The sequence below is a fragment of the Xenopus laevis genome, chromosome 1L (genome assembly GCF_017654675.1).
Source record: "Xenopus laevis strain J_2021 chromosome 1L, Xenopus_laevis_v10.1, whole genome shotgun sequence".
Taxonomy (NCBI): Eukaryota; Metazoa; Chordata; class Amphibia; order Anura; family Pipidae; genus Xenopus; species Xenopus laevis.
Window position 1 is genome coordinate 115,971,427 of NC_054371.1, and position 17,724 is coordinate 115,989,150.

At 39.8% G+C, this 17,724-nt stretch overlaps 2 protein-coding genes across 2 annotated transcripts; one reads left to right on the plus strand and one right to left on the minus strand.

Moving 5' to 3' along the window:
* The first annotated feature begins 309 nt into the window (after positions 1-309).
* On the plus strand, positions 310-2,296 carry LOC121401340 (putative nuclease HARBI1). The gene is made up of 3 exons (XM_041585752.1): positions 310-1,011; positions 1,555-1,923; positions 2,154-2,296. Coding segments are annotated over exons 1-3 (1,017 nt in total). The 5' UTR covers positions 310-365; the 3' UTR covers positions 2,156-2,296.
* Positions 2,297-10,730: 8,434 nt separating this feature from the next.
* LOC121393530 lies at positions 10,731-14,029 on the minus strand. The gene is made up of 3 exons (XM_041562364.1): positions 12,185-14,029; positions 12,046-12,108; positions 10,731-11,665 (listed from the first exon to the last, which is right to left on the minus strand). The coding sequence occupies exons 1-3, from the start codon at positions 12,348-12,350 to the stop codon at positions 11,151-11,153; spliced, it is 744 nt and encodes a 247-aa protein (XP_041418298.1). The 5' UTR covers positions 12,351-14,029; the 3' UTR covers positions 10,731-11,150.
* Between the last annotated feature and the right edge of the window lie 3,695 nt (positions 14,030-17,724).

The following is a 17,724-nucleotide window of genomic DNA, read 5'->3' on the forward strand; positions in this document are numbered from 1 at the left end:
TTTTCTTGCGCAAGAATATTTGTTCGCCAGTTAGCGCATTCGCTAAAAATAACGCTACGTACACATTAACGCTTGGTTTACTAAACAGCGAAATGGTTTAAAGACAATATTAACGCCAGAATGTTCGCACCATTTTACCGCCATATATATAGTGGCGTTAACTTATTTTTTCGCCAGAAAATTGTCAATGGGAGGGACAGGAAATATCCCATAACACCTTGTTTTACCCATAATTCATGTTGCCATTCCTGACAGGAAAAGAGAGTAGTGACAGGAGAAGAGAGAAGTGGCAGGAGAAGAGAAGGAGAACGAGATGTTTTGGGTTTTGCTTTTGGCTGCGGCTGCAGCATCTTTTAGAGGTGATTATGGCTAGGAGGGACAGGCTTCGTCAGCCTAGATGGTTTCGACCACGCTCTGTACTAGAAGAGCTGAGTGACTCTGATGTCAGGGAATTGTTCCGTCTGAATAGGCAAGCTATACAAGCTTTGTATATTTGCATAGCTCAGGAACTCGAGCCACTGACCGGTCGCTCACAGGCTATTCCAGGCATAGTAAAATTGCTGGCAGTTTTGCATTTCCTTGGTACAGGCAATTTTCAGCCATCTGTTGCAAGGGTGATTGGGCTAAGTCGCTCTTCGTTTTCTCGACTTTTGAAACCTGTCTTGAGAGCTATAGTGCAACAGTCCCCAAAATTTGTCTGTTTCCCATCAACCCCAGAACAGTGGCAGGAATTGAAATCTGGTTTTTATAACCTAGGAGGCATGCCCAATTGCATTGGTGCAATAGACTGCACACACATTTTATTAACACCTCCACATGCTACTGAAGAACAATTTCGGAACAGGAAGCATACACATTCGTTGAATGTCCAGGTTGTTTGTGACTCCCATCAACGGATTATGAGTATTCACTCTGGTTTTCCCGGGAGCTGTCACGACTCATACATTTTACGGCAGTCAGCTCTGTTTGACTGTTTTCAGCTTGGACTCATGCCAGAGGGCTGGTTGGTTGGTAAGTAAAATACTTGCCTTTATTTGATTAATTATTTGCCTTTTTATTATGACTCTTGTTTTCAAAAGAGGCTTACTGACAGGCCCGGACTGGCAATCTGTGGGTTCTGGCAAATGCCAGAGGGGCTGCTATAAGGTCCCATAGAAAGTTAGTATTTAGTGGGCTGGTGGGAGTTGTTTGGGCCTCTGTGTAGGCTTATTGGGCCTATGTGTACCTCAAATGCCAGGGCCTATTTTAATAGTCCGGACCTGCTTACTGACATCTGTAAAATAATCCTTCTCTATGGATACATGTTATTGTTATTGCATCTCTTTATTACTCATCTTATTACTCATCTTTGTAATCTTTCTAATCAGGCCCACTCCTATTCATAATCCAGGCTCTTCATTCTAGGCAGATAAACTGGCAAAGTAGTCAGCACAGCAAATCTGCAAATGTATGGCCACTCACTATGTAGGTGCCCTGTGCTTGCTGTAGCATGACTGTAATCAAAAGTCATCCTTATATGTATAGGACCATTAATTGTATTCATATTTATTTCAGGAGATGCAGGATATGGATGTAAACCCTGGCTTCTGATTCCTGTATCTAATCCCAGGACACTGACCGAACTAAAATTTAACACATCCCACATAAAGACAAGAGGAGTTATTGAGCGGACCTTTGGAGTCCTCAAATCTACTTTCCGTTGTCTTTCGAAATCTGGTGGATGCCTGCAGTATTCTCCAGAAACGGTTTCTCAGATAATTCAGGCATGTGCGGTTCTGAACAATCTAGCTTTAGATCATGGAGTGGTTCTGGAAACTAATGAGGAACTTCCTCCTGAAATTCCCGGTTACCCTGCAGTTTCCCAAGATTCAAGTGATGAAGGGAAACGTGTGAGATCGCATCTCATCACATCATTTTTCCAGTGTAAGTTACTTTGGGCATTGAATGGAACATATTTATGTTTGGAATTAATGGTAGGTCATGTTGGCAAAATTAGAAGAATGCCTTGAAATACAAATAGGAAAAAGCCTGATTTAAAAGATAATTATTAAAAAAGTAGCAATAATAATTGAAGCTTAGATCAGGCAGTAAAGCTGGAAAGAGTCATATGATAAATTCAACCCTATTATATCTATTTATCTATTTTCTTTTAGGAATGTGATTTCCAGTTTATTTTTGAACTACGGTTGGAAGCTGATTGTAAAAAGTTCAAGTTTAAAATTTAAAATTTCTACTTTACCTTCTACCAAGTACAGATGTTTTAAGGTCAGTATCCATCAGAAATATATATGAAGTACATTTTTTTTTTTTTTTAACTCTTTATTTAACATAAAGTTTACAGTCACGACGTAACAAAATCTGCACAATGTTATCACAAACCTCAGATCAGCACATATTACGCATTGTACAAAAAAATGAAAGAAGGGGAAGAGCATGGCATCTACAATAGAAAAGAGAAGTCATACGCTTCCCAGGTTTACCTATACCCAATGAAGGGAAAGCCCTTCCGATTTATTGCTTACAATATCAGCGTTCCATAAATGTAAACAGAAAGAAAAAAGGGAACAAAAAGAGCAGACAGAAGAAGGGGAAGGGTAGGGAGGGAAAAAGAAAAGAAAGGGAAAAAAAAAAAAAAAAAAGGAAACAACACTAAAGCATCAAAACTGTCCGAGCTCGGGGGAAATCAAGGAAATATGAGGATCCCAGTCTGGGAGTAAGTTAGCATGTTGTCGGGGGGTGTAAAGCGACCCAAGGAGACCAAACTTTCTCGTATCTCGGTAAACGAGAAGTGTGTAAGGCAGCCATGTATTCCATTCTTCGTACGTCCTGATGAAGTACATTTTTTGTGAATGAGCTAATCTCCCCTGCATAAAAGTGTAATATAGCAGAAATGCACGCATAAATAGTGAATCACACATCATTGGTATACATAATAATCCTTTTATTGCGTCATAACAGGAAGTGTATAAAAATAAAGTTTAAAAGTAGTCTCCAGTTTAGAAAATTTTAAAAGCCTATATATAAATTATACAAAACAAACAAAACTTTGCTAATTGTCAGCTTAGCAAAAAATAAAAAGGTGAAAAACAATGTAAGGCAACCGCTTTAAGCCTTTGTGTCGTCTATGACCTGCTTGATGTTGTCAAGGCAGGTTTTTATGTCAGCAATGTCCTTTTTTTATTTCTGCCAGCACTGGTGCATATAAAAGTTCTGTGCAGGTTTGTGTGCCTGCTTCTTGCACAGATGGGCCCATTTCTGGATCCGGACTGGCTCACACCTCTTCCTCTTCCACAACAGCATCCGGTCCTAGCTCAATTTCAACCGGGGCAAGCTCTGGGATAAAATAATTCAAAATAATGTTTTGGTTTATTATTTAAACAACTTACTGTACATTTCTAAGGTACTGGACTTGCTAGGGTGCAAAGTATCATAGTAACCATGCATTGATTACATGAAAAGGAGAGGCCTGAATAGAAAGATGAGTAATAAAAAGTAGCAATAACAATACATTTGTACTCTTACTAAACATGTTTTTACATGGGGGTCAGTGACCCCACTTGAAAGCTGGAAATTGTCATAAGAATATGAAGGCGGGGGGCGTGGCTTACGGGCGCATGTGACCGCACGTACCTTAGCTCAGCTCCAGACCCGGTGCCGATAAACTGAAGCATTTTGCAGCCCCAGGGCACTCAAACGAGCGCTACACAAACACAGAGGCCTCTGCAGCCATGCCGAAAAAGAAGGACAAGCAACAGCCCTTGAGACTTACCGCTTTCTACGGCTCTCAGCCTAAGACGCCGAATCAGGACGACAGCCAAGATGGCGCACAATCCTCCTCCTGCAGATCCTCTCCAGTGCGCAACGTTGCTGAAATGGATCGACAGACAGCTAAGTACACAGACAGCACGCAGAGCATTACCGAGGCGCACTTAAAGGTGCTGCTTGCGCAGTTAAGAGAGGACATTTGTACAGATACAAAGCAGGCAGTACAAGACATTAAAACTGAGCTCCAAACTATAGCTGCCCGCACTGACCGCATTGAGACTAAAATGGAGGAGTTAGTGGAGGCGCATAACACTATAGCTGACACAGTTGAAACACAAGAGTCAGTAATTACTATGCTACAAAATAAATTGGCTGATGTGGAGGACCGCTCTAGACGGAACAACATAAGGTTGAGGGGTATCTCTGAGGACATTTTGCAGCCACAACTCTGTCAGTATGCGCAGGACCTTATCCTTACAATACTCCCAGAAACCCCTGTAGACCACCTCCTTCTTGACAGAATACACAGGATCCCCAAGCCCAGAACTGCGCCAAACGGGGCACCCAGAGACACTATACTTCGGATTCATTTCTTCCACATAAAGGAAGACTTGATGCGCTACGCAAGACAACACAAAGTGTTTCCGCAGCCATATGAGAAAATACAAGTTTTTGCTGACTTTTCTGCTGCCACTATGGCGAAGCGCAGAGAATTAGCCGGAATAACACAAGCTTTGCACCAACATGATATACCATATAAATGGGGATATCCAACAAAGTTATTGGTCCATTGGCAAAATTCCACAAAAATAATCCTAAATGCGGAGGAAGGGAAGCAAGCGTTAGCGAAGTGGAATGTTCCACTTACAGCACCTCTGAAGCCACGGCATCAACAACCTGGTAGGATGCATGTGGATACTGAGAAAGAAAAGGAGGATGATTTGGGTACTACTTGACTGCCCACAATCTGCTAACAACAAATTTGACCCCAAGTCCCTGGGTCACCTAATTTTTTTCTATGGTTCCAGGCACCGGAACTGGAAAATTTGAGTTTCCATAACAACTGAATCAAACACCCCCTACCACCCTTCTCTACCACTGCAAGACTGTCTGCCCATCTTCGGGCATGTATGCATTAAGAGATTGGCCACAAGTGCTGGCTAAACTGTACATAAGTTGTAAGTTTTATGTTTACCTTTCCATGCTTTTTTCTACCTCTTCCTACCCTTACCTACTTCTTCCTGGGAGACTGGCATGTATTGTATTATTGAGCCTTGTTCTATTGATATGGGATCAGCTGAATGGTACACAATATAGCATTCGTATTAGTCACAATGGTACTTAAATGTATGAGTATTAATGCGAGGGGCCTAAACACCTCGCGCAAGCGTTTTTATTAGCCCTGACAGAATGCAAAAAACAACAGGCAGATATCATATGGGTCCAAGAAACGCATTTCCGGCTGAGGGACCAAATGTCTATTGCTAATAAGCATTACAAAATGATTGCAGCAGCGCCCTCCCTAACAAAAAAAAGAGGTGTTGCAATTATAGTTAGAAGGTCCCTGACCATTTCTAGTATAAAACATTTAGCTGATCCCAATGGCAGATGTCTAATTGTTATATGCACTATCAACCAACAGCAATATACGTTGATGAATCTATACTCCCCTAACACCAACCAAAATCTGTTTCTGAGGCAAGCCTTTGAGCAACTTCATAACTGTAAGCAGGGCACTGTTATCATTGGTGGGGACTTTAATAATGTTATAGACCCAGATATGGACAGATTACCACGAGTAAATGCGCTACCCACACAATACCGTAAAGCGGTGACCAAGAAATCCCAAACCTTTTCCAAATTATTAGCACAATACAACCTGTACGATGTACAGTATGGAGAGTGCAAAACCCTAACATGAAAGATTTCTCGTACTACTCCCCTCACCATAAAACGTATACTAGAATTGACCTCTTTTTAACCCACCCTCAAACACTGAATGCAATCTCGCAATGCTCGATTAGGAATACAATGTGGACGGATCATTCACTAGTAGCATTCACTTTGCAAGAATGATATCAGTTCAATACACGTCCCCCGTGGAGGCTTAACAATGCTTTGCTAAACGACAAAAATACTTACAAACAAATAGAAGCTACTCTAACAGACTTTTTCTCCCAAAATGATAGCACAGAAATAGCTGACCTAACACTTTGGTGTGCCCATAAGGCAGTGCTCTGAGGACACCTAATTAGTTTGGCCACTCATAAAGCAAAAACAGCGAAAGCCAAGCAGGAACAGTTACTTAAAAGAATAATTGACTTAGAGCAGGAAAAAAGGATGTCCCCCACTCCTGAAATCATAGACCTTTTGAATAGACTCAAAGAGGAGGTGAATTTACTTATTCTTAGCAAATGCCATAACCAATTAATTAAACTTAAAAGTATTCAATATGCTATGGGAAATAGGGCGACGGCCATTCTTAAAAGGCAACTTATCCACCAACAGACGCATTATAGAATAGGGAAGATACAGACGCCCACTCAAGAAACTAAAATAAATCCTACAGATATAGCAGATGTGTTTGCTCAATTCTATAGTGCTCTATACAATTTGAAAGATGACTCCTCCATAGCAAAACCTCTAGAGGCTGATATTAAATCTTTTTTACAATCACTACATCTACCTTGCCTACAAGCCTCTACTATTGCAACTTTAACAGGACCTCTTAGAATAGAGGAAGTTTTACAAGAGATAAAGAATTTGCCACAAAACAAAGCCCCGGCCCAGATGGCTTTACTAACAGATATTATAAGTCCTTTGCTACCGCCCTTGCTCCATACCTTACTAGGGCCCTGAACGCCGCAGCCATTGCCGGACAGTTTCCCCAAGAAATGTTAAAGTCATATATATCAACTATACTTAAACCAGGTAAAGATAGCACCAAATGTGCAAATTATCGCCCTATATCATTATTGAATAGTGATCTTAAGATATACGCATCCATAATAGCAAAACGCCTGCAAACTGCTTTGCCTCATATGATTAATACTGATCAAACGGGCTTCGTTAAGGTACGTCAGCTGTACGATAACACAAGAAGGCTTCTTAATATGATCCACCAAATACACACACAAAGGATTCCTTCCATATTATTAGCATTAGACGCTGAGAAGGCGTTTGACCGAGTGAATTGGACTTATTTGAAGCTAGTATTAGAGTGTTTTGGTATTCCTAATTCATTTTCCAAAGCTATCATGGCCCTTTATTCTGACCCAACGGCCCAGGTGAATGTAAATGGATTTTTATCTCAGGCCTTCCCCCCGACGAATGGTACTAGACAGGGATGCCCGCTGTCGCCTCTCATTTATATTTTAAGTATTGAACCACTGGCACAAGCCATAAGGAATTCCCAAAACATCCGGGGGGTAACGATAGGCCCTCAAGACCATAAAGTCCTACTGTTTGCAGATGATATTGCATTATTGATTACTAACCTTCATATTGCATTACAGGAATTGTTTGATTTGATTGGACATTTTGGCAGGTTAACATACTATAAACTCAATGTCATTAAGACCCAAGCACTACCTATTCTCATGCCCGAGCTGGAAGTCGACAAATTGAAGCGTGAATATGACTTGGATTGGCGACCTACTGCGATTCACTACTTGGGTGTGGAAATATCGGCAGACCCAGCGCAGCTCTACAAACAAAACTTCGCTCCCATGCTAAAAGACACACTACAGACCCTAAATACATGGAAGACGACCTACGTCTCTTGGTTGGGACGGATGAATGCAATTAAAATGCTAATAATTCCCAAAATCCTGTACAAGTTTAGAGTTTTGCCCATCCCATTGTATAACACATTTTTTCAACAAATGCAGAGACTGCTAATGTCCTTTATTTGGAACCATCGGAAGCCAAGGATCCCACGATCAGTGATGTATACAAGCAAAAGAAAAGCAGGATTAGCCTGCCCAAATATGCTAGCCTATTACAAGGCCACTATTTTGGACCAGTTGGCTGACTGGCATCTACCTCCAGGGTCCAAGAAGTGGGTAGACATGGAAAATTGGCTCTATAAATCTCATTTTGGCCATACTGGCATATCCCATATTTGGACACTAGGAAAGCACCACTACACAAATTTGGAACATTTATCTCTACCGCTTAAAGCCACACTGAAAACTTGGTATACGGTTAAGGCTAACCGGCACCTAAGCAACCCATTACCGACACTGGCGCCCATATCTATTTTCAGTGAGGCGATACCGGATCTGTATTTACAGTCGTGGCAACAACAAGGCATCACAAAGATTGGAGACCTCTATGATCTTAATGGAATAAAACTTTTTTCCAACTTGAAAAAGCAATATGGACTACCTGACGCCCAACTGTATACATTCCTTCGGATACAACACTACTTACAAACCAACAAATGGCTGAGCGCACATCAACCAACCAGATTTGAATTAAAGTGCTGGAATACCCTAAGAACCAAGAAGGGTACCACTACCATTTATAACATACTGGTGCAAAGCATTACAGGCCAACCACTGTCGGCTAAAGAAGCATGGGAGAGAGACCTGAACATGTCAATAGATGCGGAGACATGGGAATATCTGTTCAGACAAACCTCCAAATTCTCTAGGGCGCTCAATCATCATGAACTAACCACAAAAATAATGTACCGATGGTACATGACCCCGGAGAGAATACATAAAGCCTTTCCCATGGTACCGAATAATTGCTGGAGATGCCAAGCTGGAGTTGGAACTCTGTTACATATGTGGTGGGCTTGTCCCATTGCACAAACATATTGGACCTCAGTCAACCATCTTATTACAGAAACCACGGGAATATCCCATATACTATTACCAGAAATGGTCTTATTGGGTCTCTTTACGCAACAAATGGACAAAAATGAAAAAAGGGCAACCATTCAAATACTATTGGCCAGTAGAAGTTTATTAGCAAAAAATTGGAAGAGGCCCACACTACCAACAGTTAAGGAAGTAAAACAAGAAGTGGAACGCATACAGCTATATGAAAGAACTGCCCTATGGACCACTTGACTAGAGATAGCAACGGCTTGGTTTCAAGACAAATGAGAACTTTTGCTCACCTTTTACATGTAGTAGATTCGTTAGCCAGTACTCCCTACATGTTCCCTCCCTCTCCTCCCTACTTTCTTGTCTTAATAAAAAAAAAAAAAAAAAGAATATGAAGGCTATCTTAAAAGTATATTAGACCATTCAAATGTAGCATTTGAATTTCCGAAATAAATACAAAATAAATAATGAAGACCAACTTAAAAGTTGTGTAGAAATATCCATCCCATAACATAACAAAAATTAATTTAAAGGTGAACCAGCCCTTTAAGATTGGTGACAGACAATACTGGTGATGTTGCCCATACAAACAAATCAGCTACTGCTATACAGTCATAACAATATCTACCTTCTTGGACCTCTTGGATCATAGCATGGTTACGTCTTTTCATGTCAGACCACAGGCGTTGTAGTTGCCGAACCTCCATGTCCAAGCCAAACTTTCTGTGCATTTTACGCACTAGTTTGTGCATGATTCTCCTTTTTACTTCATGCACCCCCACGGTGCCTAATGGCTGAGTATCATAGTCACGTCTCAGAAGATATTTTGCCACGTACTTTGCTTCTTCAGTTGTGAGGGAGCTAACTCCAGCCATGTCTCCAATTTGCTATCCCAGTAAAGACGTGCGCACCTGCGCGTACGTGCGCATGCGCGTGTGACGTCATTGCGGAAAAATATTATTTGTCGCGGAAATAGTCTCCATAGTAGCGTTGCGTATAAGTTATTAGAATAGTCGCTATTCATACTGACCGTTACTATATATTAGTCGCCTTATTTTTCTTGTTATTTTTCTTGCTAATTTTGCATTGAAAACAACCTATTAATGTATTCTTGAAATCATTCATGTATTTATATACATACCATGAAATGTTTTTTTGTGTAACCAACAATTAGGTCTTGCAGTAAGGAATTCTACCAAGGCCAACTTTATTCAGCTGCTATCAGTTTTGCATGTTCAGCAGTGTGGTTGCTATGGTAATTAATACCCTAGCAACCATGCACTGTGAATAATTATGTTATATTATTATGTTAAATGCTGTTGTAACTCTGCAGAGTGAGGAAAGACAATAGAAAAATCTACCTTGAAGATTGGTATCATTCTGGCCTAATGTGCTTCATCAGTTGTCAGGGAACTGACTTCTGCCATGACTTGTGTTTACTGTTGAATAATGAATATGTGAGAGGGATATTCAGAGACAATTTGCAATTGTGTTTCATTTTCTATTATTTGTGGTTTTTGAGTTATTCAGCTTTTCATTCTGCAGCTCTCCAGTTTGCAGTGTCAGCAATCCGGTAGCTAGGGTCCAAATTCCCATAGCAACCATGTATTGATTTGAATAAGAGACTGGAATATGAATAGAGGTCTGAATAGAAGGATCAGCAATATAAATCAGCAATAAAAATACATTTGTAGCCTTACAGAGCATTTGTTTTTTTCATGGGAGGGCAATGCCCATTTGAAAGCAGCAAAGAAACAGAAGAAAAAGAAAAAAAAATCAAAAACTATAAAAACTATAATAAATATCTAATATAAATCAATTTAAAAGTTGCTTAGATTAGCCTGTTCTATAACGGTATGGGAAAGCAGCATGGCACACATAAATAGAGAAACACACACACACACACACACACATACACACACACACACACACACTGGCATTACTGAAAATCTTTTTATTACTGCATAAAAAGGTTTTTTTATCAGTATGTAAAAGTTTTTGCAAGTGCAAAATACAATTTAAAAAATAAAACAAATGTTTGCTAATAAACAAATGAAATAATAAACTAAATGAAATTAAAGAAAAATAAGCCCTTAGCTCCTCAATGTCCTGTTTCATCCCATCCAGGCTGTCTTTAATTGCTGCTATGTCCTTTTTTTTGGCAGCGAGCTCAGGATTATAAAATAATTCAGCACAGGTCTGTGTGCCAGCCTTATATATTCACATGTACATTCAATTATTAATTCAGTCATATATATATATAGGTTTAAATGTATAAGTATGATGATGACCCGTAATTTAGAAAGCACCATTACTAAAAGGCCTGTCCATTCAAATATAATTTAAACCAATTATATGTGTCCCACGTTCTATCCACTTATTATTAGTTTTTCCATTTTCCTTCATAAATCTTACCCTTCAGTTTACAGGTCATTATTCATGTTATAAATAAAACAAGAGATTTCAATTTATGAAAAACAATTGCAAACCTTTATTTACACAAATCCAAAAACTGTGAAAACAATATATTTATTTTCCAAAAAAAATTTAAAGGTCTGGAAGCCTAGGGGGCCTAATACGTCTCCTACCCCTTGTACAACCACCCCTACTAGTAACTGGGGCTGATTGCTCCGGTGCCCTTGCTGGCTCATCTGTTTGAACTGGCTCATCTGTTTGAACTGCAGTACTACTGCATACTGCAGCTCCATGCCTGCATTCAGATAGTTGTCTTAAAAAAATGTTTGTTTCTCTTAACATCTGATTTTGTTGTTCTACTTTCTCAAGTGTTTGGGCCTGAAATTGCTGAAGACGAGTCATATGCCTTGACAATAGTTTTATTTTTTTTTGTTCTAGAGCAATATGTAACCTTGCTAATTTATTGACATTTTCAAGTAGATCACTGTTGCCAGTAGACGGCTTTCCCCGTCCAGGAGTTCGCCTTCTCGCTGAAAATGGTCCAGTACTCCTTTGGGGTGCTGTTGCCTGGGGACTTTCAGGGGTAGTTTCATGATATGCTGCTGATCCAGAGGCATGTTGCTCACAGATATTAGTTTCAAGTTGTTCTTGGAAAAAAAAGAACAAGTTAGATATAGTTCAGAATGTTAATTTACAGACATACACACACACATACTGTACACAAATACTAACATACTAACATACCCAACACTAACAAACACACTCACACAAACAAGCATGGCCGGACTGGCAAAATGAGTTCTGGCAAATTCCCGAGCAGCTGCTGTAAGATGCCATAGACAGTCTTTACTTAGTGGGTTGGTCGGGAGCGTTTTTGGCCTCTGTGAGCTGTTTGGGCCTATAAGTACCTGCAATGCCAGGGCCTATTTTGATACCCAGTCCAGAGATACATACAGGTTGACACACAATTCGCTAGTTTGGCCTAATTTCTGTTGGACTATCAACTCTACAAAGCACAGAAATGTACCTGCTTCATTTCCAGCACAGGTTAGAACATCTGGACATTCAACTGTCTCCAGTATTATATATTCTAAAGAAAAGAAAAAAAATATTTAAAAAAATTCTTTATAGCAACATATGAAGACACATGAGTGAACAACACTAACCTTCATCATTATTTTCATCTAGGGTATCTGATGTACAGAAGTCTTCCACCTGAGTGTGTGTTGCACAGATGGCTTCCACCTGGGTGTCTCTTGCACAGATGGCTTCCACCTGCTGCTGTTCCTCAATGTGTTGCTGAACAACTAGACATAAAAAATTAATAAACATATTATTTTACAATCCAAACACACTTGTTTTTATATAAAGCACAGTGGTATCTAAAACATAAAAGTTATGCACATTTGTGTGTTTAGGGGGGTTATGCTGGAATGACATAAGCAAGTATGTGTGTTTTTGGGGTGTGTGATGTTGGAAGAGACAGGCAAGGCAACATCAGTAACAATTACATAAGTTATAGGGAGGGGGGGAGAAGAGGGCTGGAGTGTTTCTGTACTAGCAAGTAGGCAGCAATAGCATAAGATGGACACAGCTAGTAGACCAGGTAACACATAAGTAACCATTACACAAGCAATGGGGAGGGGGAGAAGGGGGTGGAGTGTTTCTGTACTAGCAAGAAGGCAGCAATAGGATAAGGTGGAGCACAGATAATAGAAAATCTTCTCCCACCCTGCTGGCAAGAAATCAGCTAGTAGAGTACAGTAAACACAAGCATCTGTAACATCAGCAAATGAGCTTGGGGAGGGTAGTGTTAACATTAAGCTAAAGGCAGCTAAGAGAGGCAGCTCATCAATGCAGCTGCTAGAGTGCAGAATTAAGTAGAAATAAAAAGCAAATACATTTACCTTGCAGATCGGTATCCATATGACCCTGGATTCCTTCTACCACATCTGGACCAATAACCTTCTTTAGCTCTTCCTCATATGATAGATATTTGAGGTGTAGGGCTGGACCCCCTCCAGTCCCTCTTGCATATTTGGCCTCTTGACCCAGTTTTCTCTTTAGCTGACATTTTATATCATTCAATCTCTTTTTGCAGTTGATGATCGTTCGCTTGTGGTAGGACACTGCATTCACCAATCTAGTGATCTCCCACAGCAGAGTCTTCCTAGACATGGCAGTTTTGCTGGCATCCTGCCCAAAGATTTCACGCCAGTGGTTCACTGCACCATGTACTAAGGCACAGTTTTCTTCATATGAAAACTTGGTACTCCTAATCCTTTTTGTTGATTCAGATGCTCCCTCTCTTTCCTCATCCTGGTTGTCAGGGCCTGACCTGTTCACTATTTCTCTCTCTCACTACTGTCTCCTCACTCCTGAGACTCCTGTCAAAGATTCACTGTATACCAAGGGCACTTATAAGCAATCAATCAGTGGGATGTGTTTTGTGAAATGACAGGTGTCAATTGGCTGTATATATTTGATTTCTGAAACTTTGATCATCCTATTGGCAGGGGGTTCGGTTTCATTGTGATAGGCTACTTTAAACTGTGCATTGACTGGTATGATTTCTTGCTGATATGAGTCTATTGGCAGAAGGATTTGTGACTGGATGGGTGAAGAATTGTTTTTTATGATGCATACATGTTTTACTCTGGTAATTCATCAGTCAAGTTTCAGTTTTTGAAGATGAATTTCTGCCCATAAATATTGCAGTAATAACTGACATAATAACCGCCATAATAACCGCCAAAAAATAAGACTATTTTCTAGCATAAATATTCGCAAAAACGTAATTTTTCGCAAGAAAATTCGCAATTCGCTTAAATTTCCGCTAACGTAAGCTGGTTCATTAACGTAGTTACCGCAACTGATCGCAATGAATTCTGAGTGCATCGCTGTTTAGTAAACTTTGTCGCTGCGAATATTTTGGCGTAAAAATATTCGCAGCGATAACATGCGAAAATATATAGTAACTTTTACCGCGCTTTAGTAAACGGACGCCTAAATATGAAATCCAAATTCTTTTTTGTATTAAAGCGTTCTTAGCTGTTGTAAACACATTTAAACATTTCAGCTGTCAATCAAATATTGCCTGTCCCTCAGAGGAAAGGCAGGCAATTACTTTCACTTTCCATTCAGCACTTTCTAGATGTCACTGCTCTCCCCACATTCCCCTGTTCTCTTAATTAAATTGTGTAGTCAGGGCATGGGGATGGACATCAGGTCCCCCATTCTGATGCACAAACAAGATTCTGAGATGATGTAAGACTTTGCCTTAATGACAGTGTCCACAAAATGGCTCCTGCCTAACTATGAGTTCCCAGACTGATGGAAACAAGATTCAAATAATTAATATTGTGTAATTATTTGGATTTGGAATATTTTTTTGGGTGAAGGGTCCCCTTTAATGTTTAAATGTTTTAGTAGACTTAAATGGGTGGTTCACCTTTAATTTAACTTTTAGTATGTTATAGACTGGATAATTCTAAGCAATTTTTCTATTTGGTCTTCGTTTTTTTTATTGGTTTTGAATTGTTTGCCACCTTCTTCTGATTCTTTCCAGCTTTCAGATGGGGGTCACTGACCCCATCTAGAAAACAAATGTATTGTTATTGCTACTTTTTATTACTCATCTTTCTATTAAGTTCCTCTCCTATTCCAGTCTCTTATTCAAATCAATGTAAGTTTACTAGGGTAATTTAAACCCTAGCAACCAGATTGCTGAAATTGCAAACTGGAGAGCTGCTGAGTAAAAAGATCAATTATTTAAAAAACACAAATAATAAAAAATGAAAACTAAATTGCAAATTGTCTCAGAATATCACCCTCTACATCATATTAAAAGTTAATTTAAAGGCGAACAACCCCTTTAAGGAAGGGTGATTCAAATTATGGAAAAACCCCGGTCCCATGCATTCCAGATTATAAACACAGGAGACATAAGGAAGTAATATTTAGAACATTGTGTCAGTACAAAAGAGCTAATGGGAGATAACGGTGTACAATTCAACCTTTGAGACAATTTTGTAAAGACCAGCAAATTTAAGCATTTTGAATTCTTTAGTATATGCAGTTTCTAAAAAGATCTGATTTTTTTTTTTTGGGTTTAAATGGTAATTTACACAAATCGCAACCAGTGTGAAGGGCAATGAAATATCTTATACATTATTTTCATTTTGGAGTCTGTACAAGTCACAACTGGGTAATGTTATACACACGGAGTATTAACCTTTTAAATGCCACAGATCGTAGAATCTACGTTCTGTGGCAAAGGTACTTGAAATGCCACAGAACGTAGATTCTACGTTCTGCAGCACTTCCGGGTTCAGAAGCGGAGGAGCGGCTGTTAGAGCCGCTCGCTCCATTCCTGCTCGATCCCCTGCCCCTAGGCAACGAGCAGAGCAGGGGATCGAATGGCCCCTGGGGCGCGATCGCCCAGGGGCCCAAAAACAGCAGCAGGCACGTGTTACTTACGTGTCCTGCTGCTGCAGCCTGCACCGGATCGTCGATCTCCGCCCCCACAGCACACAGACAGGAACCACGAGGCAGATGTCTTCCAGGGGCTCTTCCTGATCGCCTGCAACAGTCTTCAGCGATTTTTTCAGGTTAGTGCAACAATTACACACACAAACACACCAACACACACTTATTACAGTAATACACACTTAGATTCACACTTACACACACTTACACATACATTTTTGGGGATTGGGGGGGTCACTTACACTCACTGCACTTACACACATGTGCACACGCACACACGCACACATAACATGTAATTTACCATTTGTACACACGCACACGCACATACATGGCATTGTGGCTTTTTTTTTTTTTTCTTATCGCATCGTCTCTTTTTTTGGCTGAAAAAAATGTTTTATTGCCATTACGAATAGCGTATTCGCTAACCGTACTGTGCAATACCTTTTGTATGTTATTTCGGTGATTATATTGCAATTTTGGGTATTTTGGTGCATTTTTAGCCATTTTATTGAATTTTTAGCCATTTTATTGCATTTTCAGCTCTGCATATGTTGTGTTCACTTGTTTCTAGCCGTAGCTAAAATATTCAAACTGTGATTCTGACGGCCGATAACACTAGTCTGGAAAAAAAACATTGATTTTTGTGGTTTTATTGGATTTTTTTGCATTTCACTCTTTACTGCCTTATTTTGTTTTGCCTTGTAAATTTTATATACTATATATCCATTTGGGGGTCTCTGTGCACCACATAGTTTGGTATATCTATGCATATTGGGCATCAAAGTGTTCAGTAGACACCAGGTGTTCATATTTAGGATGTTTTATGCTGATACGTTACGAAATGTGGGGCATATAATGGGGTAAAAGTCAAGCTTTCTGACGATTTTCAGAAATTTGATAAAAACCGTTATGTTCAGCATTGCTTTGCAGTTTGGCAGTTTGCAGTAGAAACACATATTTACCCATATTGGATTCGTCAGAATGTGTACTTTCTGAAAATATATGGTTTTCTGGGGTCTCTGTACTGTTAGGGGGGTCTAATGTCGCATAATACACACACCAGGTGCTCATATTGCAGCAGCCAGCGCGTCAGCCTTGAAAATGTATATACACTATTGTCATTTGGGGGTCTCTGTGCGCCACATAGTTTGGTATATCTATGCATATTGGGCATCAAAGTGTTCAGTAGACCCCTGGCGTTCAAATTTAGGATGTTTTATGCTGATAAGTTACGAAATGTGTGGCATATAATGGGGTAGAATTCAAGCTTTGTGACGATTTTCAGAAATTTGATAAAAACCGTTACGTTCAGCATTGATTTGCAGTTTGGCAGTTTGCAGTAGAAACACTTATTTACCCATATTGGATTCGTCAGAATGTGTACTTTCTGAAAATATATGGTTTTCTGGGGTCTCTGTACTGTTAGGGGGGTCTAATGTCGCATAATACACACACCAGGTGCTCATATTGCAGCAGCCAGCGCGTCATCCTTGAAAATGTATATACACTATTGTCATTTGGGGGTCTCTGTGCGCCACATAGTTTGGTATATCTATGCATATTGGGCATCAAAGTGTTCAGTAGACCCCTGGCATTCATATTTAGGATGTTTTATGCTGATACGTTACAAAATGTGTGGCATATAATGGGGTAAAATTCAAGCTTTGTGACGATTTTCAGAAATTTGATAAAAACCGTTATGTTCAGCATTGCTTTGCAGTTTGGCAGTTTGCAGTATAAACACTTATTTACCCATATTGGATTCGTCAGAATGTGTACTTTCTGAAAATATATGGTTTTCTGGGATCTCTGTACTGTTAGGGGGGTCTAATGTTGCATAATACACACACCAGGTGCTTTTATTGCAGCAGCCAGCGCGTCAGCCGTGAAAATGTATATACACTATTGTCATTTGGGGGTCTCTGTGCGCCACATAGTTTGATATATCTATGCATACTGGGCATCAAAGTGTTCAGTAGACCCCTGGCGTTCAAATTTAGGATGTTTTATGCTGATAAGTTACGAAATGTGTGGCATATAATGGGGTAGAATTCAAGCTTTGTGACAATTTTCAGAAATTTGATAAAAACCGTTATGTTCAGTATTGCTTTGCAGTTTGGCAGTTTGCAGTAGAAACACTTATTTACTCATATTGGATTCGTCAGAATGTGTACTTTCTGAAAATATAGGGTTTTCTGGGGTCTCTGTACTGTTAGGG